This window comes from Xenopus laevis, chromosome 7L (genome assembly GCF_017654675.1).
Source record: "Xenopus laevis strain J_2021 chromosome 7L, Xenopus_laevis_v10.1, whole genome shotgun sequence".
Lineage (NCBI taxonomy): Eukaryota > Metazoa > Chordata > Amphibia > Anura > Pipidae > Xenopus > Xenopus laevis.
The window spans coordinates 134,780,702-134,792,716 of record NC_054383.1 but is presented as its reverse complement, the minus strand read 5'-3'; the positions used below and the strand labels follow the sequence as shown (position 1 = coordinate 134,792,716).

At 31.9% G+C, this 12,015-nt stretch overlaps 1 protein-coding gene across 13 annotated transcripts in view; it reads left to right on the top strand.

Annotated features, from left to right (window-relative positions):
* The window catches only part of LOC108696888, a 369,929-nt gene that overhangs the window by 43,902 nt on the left and 314,012 nt on the right, over positions 1 to 12,015 (top strand). For 7 of the 13 annotated variants that reach the window (XM_041569830.1, XM_041569820.1, XM_041569822.1 and 4 more), the window contains exons 37-49: positions 281 to 340; positions 1,398 to 1,427; positions 1,856 to 1,909; positions 3,286 to 3,315; positions 4,347 to 4,391; positions 5,143 to 5,169; positions 6,796 to 6,825; positions 7,716 to 7,775; positions 8,923 to 8,952; positions 9,359 to 9,412; positions 9,790 to 9,819; positions 10,428 to 10,472; positions 11,727 to 11,753. In XM_041569830.1, coding sequence (XP_041425764.1) covers positions 281 to 340; positions 1,398 to 1,427; positions 1,856 to 1,909; positions 3,286 to 3,315; positions 4,347 to 4,391; positions 5,143 to 5,169; positions 6,796 to 6,825; positions 7,716 to 7,775; positions 8,923 to 8,952; positions 9,359 to 9,412; positions 9,790 to 9,819; positions 10,428 to 10,472; positions 11,727 to 11,753 — 522 coding nt within the window. The remainder of the gene's footprint in view (positions 1 to 280; positions 341 to 1,397; positions 1,428 to 1,855; positions 1,910 to 3,285; positions 3,316 to 4,346; positions 4,392 to 5,142; positions 5,170 to 6,795; positions 6,826 to 7,715; positions 7,776 to 8,922; positions 8,953 to 9,358; positions 9,413 to 9,789; positions 9,820 to 10,427; positions 10,473 to 11,726; positions 11,754 to 12,015) is intronic. The other 6 variants (XM_041569828.1, XM_041569827.1, XM_041569824.1 and 3 more) reach the window with 5 other exon arrangements.

Below are 12,015 nucleotides of genomic sequence, written 5' to 3'. Positions count from 1 at the left end.
CTGAATTAATTCTGAGCTCTGGTTGGCCATTTTTTTATTTGTTTTTTAAGTGATTCTGAATTTTTAATAGTTAATAAATTTCTATATTTGTGTAACAACCGGTTTTAGTACACCCTTTTAATTATTTAAGATACTGTATGAAAGCAAATGTTTAAAAACGAGGACAATGTGTAAGAAATTCAAAGTTACTAAGTAAAGTAAGACAATTTGAAAAAAAAGTGACACTTTAAAGTTAATACATTATTAATAATGATTTTTTTATTCTTTAATTGAATTTTAGGACATTGGATAATTATGCAAGGTCAAGGACCACCAACAGATCAAACAGTATATGAAGGAAGTATGTTTGCAAATGATAAATTATAATTATTATTATTTAATTATTATTTTTTTCTTTTTAATGGCTGATAATTACATCAGAAAATATATGCACGTACCCAAGCAAAATTTGAAAAACTATTGGAAAGCCAATGGGCTAGATTTGATCTATTATTTTCTTCTTTTTTTAAACCAGCTTGCTGACTAAAAGCTGAATAAATATTCTTGGAATTACTTAATCTAATTATTATCTATCCCTGATGGGCATAATGTGTGTGTGTGTGGCATAATGGAAAACTATTTAAAAACATTGTATACTACTGCTAAAAGGAAATGACAATACTGTACAAACAAGGCAAAGATACATATGCTGTTATACATGTACTTTATTGCAACAATAAATTAAATATAAGTTACAAAAAAAGGGAATAATAGTTTTAACTGATTTTCTCTGATGCAATGAAAACTTTTTTTTTTTTGGTAGCAAAATAATTATTTCAAGATTTTAAACACAAACAAAATAGATCACCTACCTTGACTTTTCTTGTTTTGTCTTGTATTTGAGAGAAAGAATGGTTTATAAATAAGCACAGAATTAGAAAATGAAAAAAACAGCAAAAAACAATAGGAAACAGCGTTTTGCTCTTTGCAATAAAATATTTCCAATTTTTTACATTTCAGCATAATTTTAGTAGAGAAAGGAAACTGTACAGAAGACTGTACTATAGAACCATAGTTCTATATTTGTCAGGGGCAGATGTAAGATTAGAGCTCTACAAAAAAAACCCACTTTCTATTCATTCTGTGGAATTTTTAAAAGCACGTTTTTCAAATGGTATACACTAACATCCACCCATTGATAAATACACTTCTAAAAATCCCGTAGGAATAAATAGAAAGTGTGTGAGCTCTAGTCTCACATTTTGATAAATCTGTCCCTAAATTTTCTTTTGTCATGTTACAACATGAGAGGAGTTTTGTATACTATGAGCAACTGTCTGCATTTCATTACAAAAAAAAGAAGACACATCTAAACTGAACTGATTATCTGAATTTTTTTTTGTCCTTTTGTTGTCCAGCACCAATAACACAACTCCCAGGCACTACTGGTAAGTAACAAATACAATACACTTAAAATACATGACACTCAGCAATAAAGGCCATCTTATCCAACAATCTAGGGGCCACTGGCACAAGGAATATCTTACAGGCATTCAAGAATAAGTATAAAGATTTGTAACTCAACCTGTGTTTGACTTGGTAAGAAGGATGAAAGTAAATATTGTTATCTGTGAACGAGTATAAAAAGTGTGAGCAGGATCAGACAGACAAACAGTTCATTAGATGGAAAATTGCAATTTGTTATGTACATTTCCGAAACACTTGCAACACTCTGGCTCTAACTACTATTTCTTTCTCTAATACTCCTACTGTGATTCACAGAAAACAAAACTATAACTCCACAGACACTGTACCTTCTCAGAGTAATTTTCAGTCTATTCAATCTGAGGTAACTTATTTATCTTGTTATGTTTAGATGAATGGATAGTGGAACTGGATTTGCCATCAGGACCTGCAAAGTATACAGGGAGTGAGTATGGATAACTTACAAAATACTGTATATAGTTTTCATAAATACCTTTTGAGTAACCTGGGATATGATTTTAAAGGTCATCTTGGTTTAAAGATTTTAAAATGTAAAGAGGCTGCTTTTGTCACTTTTCATTGTTGCCAACTAAAAATAAATGTACAGACAGTTTTTGAAAATGAGGATATTTAAATACTGTAAATGAGTTTTAAAAAATGTCAAAGACAGTTAAAATATTAGATACACAGGCAGATTTATTAAGATTCAAATGGTAAATGTAAATGGTAAATTTGGATTTTCTAACTTTTTTTGCATCAAAACTCACAAATTCGAATTTACAAGCACCAACTCGAATCTAAATTAGATTGTGAGATGTATCACCTCGAACATAGATACACTTCTAATTTGAATATTCACCACCTGAAAGTTGCTTTAGTTTACAAGTCAATGGCAATGGTCCATTGAACCATTTGAATATTTAAATTGCCTTCCTGACATAATTTTCATGTCAGGACTGGTAGATCAAATAATATACTTTTTAGTTTTTCATAAATAACCTCCCATTCGCGTTGTGAGTACATTCAAATTTATTAGAGTAGAAAAATTCACATAAATTCTAAATTTGACCTTTGATAAATAACCCCCACCATTATGATACACTAGTTGGGAATCCTTTACTTACTAAACTTGTTTCATGGGTCCCTTCTATGCTGGAAATCATTTAATGAAGAGGTGGTGTGTTCTCTCAACTTGGGTTGTATTGAGGTACAATGAGAAGGGGAGAAACGATAGTTGTCTCAAAGCAGGTCCATCCTGAAGTGTAAGCTCCTTCTCAAAGCTCATAATCAGGCACAATGTACTGAGATGGCTGCCTCCACACCAATATTACAGCTAAAAAATATATTTGTTTGCTCAAGAATAAAATTTTAAATGGTAAAGTAAATTATTTGCAATATAAACAGTGTAATTTATAAAAGTAAACCATAAAAATCATTACTGCGTTCCATTACGGCAAGCTTTGTATCTTCCCAAAGTGTTGTTTATGTGCCAGAATGGAGGATCTGATGCTATGTCCTTGCACAGGCTACACAGTTAGAGATACTGAGGACAGATGGGCAATGTGAGTGTGTAGTGACATTTAGGAAGTTCAGAATGACAAGTGAAAGTAATTGTCTGTCCCGCCTACTTGACTAAGGCATAGCAGAGGGGTATGTAATTTATGATTTACAGCTTTATGGTATGAGTGCTTTATTTAAAAAAAAAAAAAGAATTCCATTCTAATGTTTAATTTGAAAATGACTTTTAGTTTGTCTGGGTGGCAGATCCCCTTTAATGATTTCTGATAAAAATACATTTTCACTTTCTGTATTTTTCTGTAGAGCCCATTGCTCCAGTGCCTGGAAAAAAAGGTATAAACCAACTGAAGAAATTACATAAAAACCCGTAAAAACAAAAATAATTATATATATAGCATTATACATACTTTCCATGACTCTAAGTCATCACAGTTTTTTTTTATTTTACAAAGATGTATTACCCATCAGCCTTTCGGATTTGCCATTCTGCTATTCTGTACACTGGTTTCCATTACCCTTCAAAAAATTAGAACTAAACATTCAAAGTAGTTTCCAATTCTGCTCCACCCAACATGCCTCTTCTAGTATTCACCAACCCACGTGTTACACTCTAATAATCCACTCCTCGACTCCTCCCTCATTAACTCTTCACATACATTCAAAATTTCACTAGAGCTTTACCTCCTAATCTCTGCCTTTAAATAGCCTTTTAATGCATGTTTTCCCTTCTAGCCCAGCATGTCTTTTATTTTTAAATTTGTGAAGTTTTTTTTATATAAAAACTGAATTTTTAGTGGGAAAAAAAATAAATAATTTTTTCGGAATTTATTATTCCCCCGAGGATGGAAAAAGTCTGAATCCTGCTTTTCAGACCTGCTGAAGTTGCATATAAGTCAATGGGAGAAGTCCCAAAGATTTTTTGATCTGCGCTGGTTTTTGTGCAATAATCTGAGGTTTTTGGGGTTCTTGGGCAAAAATCTGAAAAAATCTGATTTTTCCAATGGTAACTCCGTAAAATTTGTATTTTTCAAGATTTTGTCGGATATTTCCCAGCAAACAAGATTTTTGTGAAAGCGTATTAATAAATGAGCCAAAAAAACCTGTGTGGATTTGGTCTGAGTTTTTTTCATAAAATATTGAGATAACTTTGGACTTTGATATGTCATTGCCACCTGCAAACAGCGAGACTCAATACCATCACTCTCACTTTGCTGACTCTTCTTTCTCCTTTTAGGTTGTAATCTCTATTGAGCAGGGACCTTGTTATATTTTTCTAATGTACAGTTTGGTGAATTATGTTGACCCTCTATAAATATATATATTGATAATAGATATTAATACTATAATGTCTGTCTGGTACTTAGGAAAATGGACAATAGAAGCACACCATCCAGTCCAATTAAAAACTGGCAAGTATAAATAACCAAATAATAGACAAAGATAGGGCCCTATACCTGAACCATTTTAAAACTGAGTTTTGTTAATAGAATATTGTACCATACTAGTATATTTGTGGCATGCAGTTAAATACTTTTGTGTATGATTTCTGTGTCTGCTCATGTTTGGGGAACATGATTGACAATAATCACCCATCACATCGTGTTGGTGCACATGCCTGATATAATTTGCATTGATGTTGTTATAAAGTAAAACAATACAGCAAGAAATTCTGTTGCATGAATGTTCCAAGATTAAGGAGATGATTTACCAATAATTACATTGGCCTGTTACATCTGGCCTGTTGATGCAAAAAAGAAGTATTTTCTGAAAGGTTGCAAGGTTGTATAAAAGTGAAGGGGAATATTTTCTAACAATATTATTTATTTATTTTCTCAGTTAATGAAAACATTCCAGATTCTCAGCCTAATTTAAATCAATTGAACAATGTGATTTCCATTGGCACGCAACTTTTTTTTCAAAAAAAAAATACAAACAAGCATATTGGGTCTCTTTTATTTCTTAAATAAGCTAGCATTCAAGAAAAAAGTTGCATGCGTTTTGTCAGCATTTTTTTCCTGCATTCACTTTTTTTCACACGAAAAATTGATTTTGATAAATTAGCTCTTAAGTATCCAACGTGATTGGTTTATAGTGTCAGGGACCATGAGCTATCTGAATCATTTATTCAGTTTTCAGTCTGATATTTTTTTTTCTTCTTAGAACATATCATGCAGCCAGCAGAACCAGGTAAGCCAATGGAACTGGTCGATCTAGTACTAAGGGTCAGGAGGTTTCCATATATCAGGTAGCATTGGAATCATGTAGCAGCATGTTATTTTATGGGGTTTTTTTTAATTTATCAAACATGCAACTTTGCTAGATGTCCAAGATTATTAAAATAGGGGTTACTGTATACTTAGAATACAGAAATGTTAGACTCGTAAGCACCAGTAATAAGTGGAAAAGTCAATAAACACCTAGGGGCAGATTTATCAACGGTCGAGGTGAATTTTTGAATGAAAAAAAAATGAATTTCAAGCTATTTTTTTGTGTACTTCGACTACGGAATAGTCCAAATTTGAAAAAAAATTGAAAATTCGAATATTGAAACTTATCATGTACTGTCTCTTATAAAATCTACTTCGACCATTCGCCATCTAAAACCTGCCGAATTGCAGTTCTAGCCTATGGGGGATCTCCTAGAACCTATATGGAGTCAGTTGGTGGACTAATCATCAAATTGCTCTAATGCGCTATTCCTTTGATTCTTACAATTAGAATTCAGCCGAATACGGACCTATTCTTTCGAAAATGGACCTATTCGACCAAATATAACTTTGACTTAATTTTGGTTGGTCTTTTTGAATTCAAATTTTTGATAAATATGCCCCCTATTGTAATGATATATTTTATTTTATTTTGGAGAGTTTTGCCCAAAAACTCAACTAATTCAAGCTATTCGAGGCTTTTTTTTGACAAAAACTTGATTAATTCGTGTCTTTGGGTTGCGGGACTAGAACTCTGTTTTTTGCCATTTGAGTTTTTTCTTACATAAAAAGATTTGAGTTTCAAGTTCATTCTAGTTCTGAGTTCATTTGTGTTGCAACGAGGTAAAAAAAAAACTCTAAAAAAAAAAACTCAACCTTTGGTAAATAACCCCTAAATGTATTTTATAAATTGTAAGGGGTTATTTACCAAAGGTTGAATTTTAGAGCTATGTGAGCTTTTTTAGACATCGAATGAACTCACAACTGAAATGGTTTCTAATTTAACAAAAAATTCGAATCAGCTCAATTAACCTGAAAACTCAAGTTAATTGAGTTTTCAGCAAAAAACCCTCAAATCACTTGAATTGATTTAGTTTTCGAGCGAAAGCCAATGAAAAAACTTGAATATCATGAAGGCTATTAACATCTTCAAATGGTTCAAGTGATCTCTGCCATTCTACATGACTTGGCAGGTTTTAGATGGTGTATTTTCAGATTCAAGCTATATCCAGAGTCGAAGTATAATAAATCTCAAAAAAAAACTAGAAAAATTCCAGTTTTTATTAAACTAAAAAATCTTTTAACTCAAAAATACCCTCAAAACTACCCTCAAAACTCAATTTTTTTGTGTTTGTGGAAAAACAACTCAACCTTTAATAAATCGGCCTCTAAATGTATTTTTCTAAAAGTTCCATGTAGGAAATAGTTTGTTAAAAAACAGTAGAAACATCAAGAAACTCAAAGATGAAAGATGCATTGCCCTTTTTAATGCATATATATATATATATATATATATATATATATATATATATATATATATAAATGTTTTGGAGTGTTTTCAAATTACTATAAGCAACTCTTTTAAATAACTGTGTTATTTTTGTAGCACCTAGTTTTCCAACGACTGGCATGACAGGTAATTTTAAAAGCTTGTTTTGATATTAAAGAGTCTGTTATTAAATTACCTAAACTGATCTCTAGTTTCACTGACTGTAATTTTTTATGGAATAACAGAATATCATTAATCAGTTTTTAATAAAAACAGAACATTGAAAAGAAAAACAGAACATTGAATGAGAACAAAAATAACAAAAACAGTAAGATTAGTCATGGCTTTCTATACAAGAAGTCTTGAATAAAAAACCTTGTGAATTTACTAAGGACCTGAGTTTCATGTAAAAAACCTTGGCAATCTTCTGCATTTTATCCGCAATTGTTTTTGGGACAAAGAAAACTTTTGGCAGCTTCAGGTGCTGAAGTTGAAATCATAAATTGACACCTAAATGTTGAAAAAATCCTATTAACATTTCAGCATTGTGCTAACTCTAGTACAAAGTGTCAGTTCTAGAGTGTCAGTGCCCAAACTTTTTAAGGGGAAGGCTTTGGCACCAAGCTTCAAGACGCATCGTGATGGTGCAGAGCAAAAAGACGCGACCACAGGCAGCGAGAGCCGAAGATCAGCAATAGAATGCACAATCCTGCGCCTGCGCACAAGCAAACATGCTACAGAGCAAAATGGAGCCTTATACCCCAGTAGAACATTCATTAAAATCAAAATTAAAATTAATATAAAAACAGAAATTATATCACAACAATTGCAGCAAGTCTTCGATTTTTTTTTAGGTCAAAATTCTTTTTAAATAGTAAGATACTGAATGAGATCAAATGTTTAAAATAGCAAAATGAGGATAATGTGTCAGAAATTCAAAGTTACAATAAGTAAAGTACAACAACATGAAAAACTGTGAAACTTTGAAGTTAATACATTATTAATAATGATTCTTTTATTCTTTAATTAAATTTTAGGACAATGGATAATTATGCAAGGTCAAGGACCACCAACAGAGAAAACAGTATATGAAGGAAGTATGTTTACAGATTATAACTATTTATTATTTTTTTGCTTTTTAAAGGTTGATAATTACATTAGAAAATATATGTACGTACCCAAGCAAAATTTGCAAAACTATCAACTGGAAGCCAGTGGACTAGATCTGGTTTATTCTTTTCTTCTTCTTTTTGTAACCAGCTGTCTGCCTAAAAGTTGAATAAATATTCTTGGAATTATTTAATATTATTATAATGCACAAAAGCCATGAATATCTTGTAAATTATATCCTTATAAACGGTGAGTTCTGATGTCATCAGTTATAAACGGTGAGTTCTGATGTCATTTCAGTCACATGACTCATTGAAACTTGTGTATTATAATAAATGAAGTACCCCCAGCTGCAAAATATGAGGATATTAGAAGTCACCTCGGAGTTCCATAACCTGTATAAAAACACTATAAAAACGACTGTTTTTATATGGTCATGAAACTCCTCTGTAACTTATAATATCCTTATTTTTTACAAGAGGGGGTACTTTATTCACTATATTATCTATCCCCTGAATGTGTGGCATATTGGAATAATGGTAAACTATTTGAAAATAGGGAATAATCATTTTAAGATTTGATTATTTGTGTTCAACATAAATGACAATACTGTACAAACAAGGCAAAGATACATATGCTGTTAAACATGTACTTTATTGCAAGAATAAATAAAATCTAAGTTACAAAAAAAAGAGAATAATCATTTTAACTGGTGGTGCAGTGAAAACTTTTTTGGTAGCAAAATAATTATTTCAAAGATTTTAAGATTTAAAGATTTTTAAATAAGCACAGAATTAGAAAAAACAGCAAAAAACCTATAGGAAACAGCATTTTGCTCATTGTTAAACATAGTGCCAATTTTTAAAATTTCAGCATCATTTTAGTAGAGAAATGCAACTGTACTATAGAACCTTAATTCTATATTTGTCAGGGGCGGATTTATCAAAATGTAAGATTAGAGATCACCACACAAAAAAACAAAACAATATGTCCTTAAATTTTCTTTTGTCCTGTTACAACATGAGAGAAGTTTTGTATACTATGAGCAGCTGTCTGCATTTCATTACAAAAAAGAATACACACCTGAACTGAATCGATTTTTTCATAATTTGTTTTGTCCTTTTTCTTGTCCAGCACCAATAGTACAACTCCCTGGCACTACTGGTAAGTAACAAATACAATACACTGAAAATACATAACACTCAGCAATAAAAGCCCTTTCCTTCAACAATCTAGTGGCCACTGACATAGGAAATATCTTACAAGCATTCAAGAATAAATATATAGATTTTATAACTCAACCTATGTTTGGCTTGGTAAGAGAAGGACGAAAGTAAATTTTTTATCTGTGAAAGAGTATAAAAAGTGTGAGTAGGATCAGACAGACACAGAGTTCATTTGAATGAAAATGGCAATTTGTTATGTACATTTCCAAAACACAGGGTATTCCTCTCTCTAATACTCCCTACTGTGATTCACAGCTGAAAACAAAACTATAACTCCACAGACACTGTACATTCTCAGAGTCAGGCTATTCAATCTAAAGTAACATTCATTTTGTTATGTTTAGATGAATGGATAGTGGAACTGGATTTGCCATCAGGACCTGCAAAGTTTACAGGAAGTGAGTATGGATAATCTACAAAATATATAGTTTTCTTAAATACCTTTTGAGTAACCTGGGATATCATTTTAAAGATCATCTTGGTTTAAAAGTTTTAAAATTTACAAAGGCTGCTTTTGTCACTTTTCATTGTTGTCAACTATAAATAAATTTACAGACATTTTTGAAAATGTAAATACTGTAAATGAGTTATAAAAAATGGCTAAGACAGTTGAAATATTGGACACATAGGAACATATTTATTAAGATTCAAATGATAAATTTGAATTCAAATTATAATTTTATCATTTTGCTGTGTCAAGTTTTACAAATTTGGGGCAGATCCCCTATAATGATTTCTGATAAAATAAATTTTTACTTTCTGTATTTTTCTGTAGAGCCCATTGCTCCAGTGCCTGGAAAAAAAGGTATAAACCAACTGAAGAAATGACATAGAAACCCATACTACAAAAATAATTTTTTATATAGCATTATAATTACTTTCCATGACTCTAACTCATCACAGTTTTTGCAAATATGTATAACCCACTGGCCTTTCAGATTTGCCATTCTGCCATTCTGTACACTGGTTTCCATCACCCTTCAGAAAATTAAAACTAATAACCCTGACATTTACAGTAGTTTCCAATTCTGCTTCACCTATATGTCTCTCCTAGTACTCACCAAACCACTTGTTACTCTGAATCTACTCCTCAACTCCTCCCTCATTAACTCTTCCCCTCTTCATCTCTTTAACGCCTAATCTCTGCCTTTAAATAATATTTTAATTCATGTTTGCGCTTCTAGTCCAGCATGTCATTATTTAACACTATATGCCATTGCCACCTGCTAACAGTGAGACTCAGTACCACATCTCTCACTTTGCTGGTTCTTCTTTCTCCTTTTAGGTTGTAATCTCTATTGAGCAGGAGCCTTGTTACATGTTTCTGTTGTACAGAACTGTGGAATATGTTGACCCTCTATAAATATGTATTGATAATAAATAATAATACTATAATATCTGTCTGGTACTTAGGAAAATGGACAATAGAAGCACATCATCCAGTGCAATTAAAAACTGGCAAGTATAAATAACCAAATAAACAAAATTGATTTATTCTTATTATTAATATTTACTTAAGTGTAAAGGAGATTATTACAGTTATTGTTCCCCTTTCCACTTATTGTATTTTATAGGCTAGATGTTTCCAATATTGACTCTGGCATTCAGGGTTATTTCAATCATAGTATTTTATTATTAATTAACCATATTGCATATCAGATTATTAGGGCACTGAGTCTAACACAATCGAACCTGACCCGATAAGTTTCAATGATTTATATATCTGTACCCAACCCTCGCATTCCTTATATCACTGAAGGGGGTAGGGCTGGTGAAAATAGATCAATAGCAGCAATCAGTTTCTGATATCAGAAGCAGGGTTGGGACAGGCATAATTGAAATGTACATGAATGTGGATACAGCTACTGTATAAGAGGGGCAGATTCATGAAAGTGTGAGTTTAGAGCTCACTACAAACAGATTCTTTATAGACAGAGATAGGGCCCTATAGCTGGACCATTTAAAATGTACAGAGTTTTATTAATAGAATATTGTACCATAATAGTATATTATATTCATGGCATCAAGTTAAATACTTTTGTGTATGATTTCTGTGTCTGCCCATGTTTGGGGAACATGAATTACAATAAGCACCCAGCACAATGTGTTAGTGCACATGCCTGATACAATCTGCATTGATGTAGTTATAAAGTAAAACAATGCAGCAAGAAATTCTGTTGTATGAATGTTCCAAGATTAAGGAGCTGATTTTTCAATAATCTAATTGACTTGTTTCTTCTATTTGAGAAAAATGTGGTGAAAAACATAAATGCAATGTAAAAAGTGCGAGTATTTTCTGAAACCTCAAAGGTGGCAAGGTTACAGTATATATAAGTCAAGGGGAATATTCTCTAACAATTTTATTTATTTATTTTCTCAGTTAATAAAAACATTCAAGTTTTTCAGCCTCATTAAAAATCAATGGAACAATGTGATTTCCATTGGCACACAACTCTTTTTTCAGGAAAAAAACATGCACAGGAATATTTTGTCTCTTTTATTTTTTAAATAAGCTAGCATTCAAGAAAACAGTTGCATAAGTTTGGTTAGTGTTTTTCCCTGCATTCCCCTTTTCCCCCCGCAAACTCTGATTTTGATAAATTAGCTCCTAAGTATCCAACAAGATTGGTTTATAGTGTCAGGGACCATCGGTTATATACATAATTTATTTGTTTGCCAAGTTTTCAGTCTGATATTTTTTTTTCTTAATAGAACATATCATGCAGCCAGCAGAACCAGGTAAGCTAGTGGTAACTGGTCCATCTAGTACTAAAGGCCAGGGGGTTCCCATATATCAGGTAGCATTGGAATCACCTAACAGCATGTTATTTTATGGGGGGTTTTCAATTTATCAAGCATGCAGCTTTGATTGAGGTCCAAGATGATTAAAATGAGGGTTACTCTATACTTAGGGGCAGATTTTTCAAAGGTCGAGGTGAATTTTCAAATTCAAAAAATTCAAATTTCAAGCTATTTTTTGTGTACTTCGAATAGTGAATAG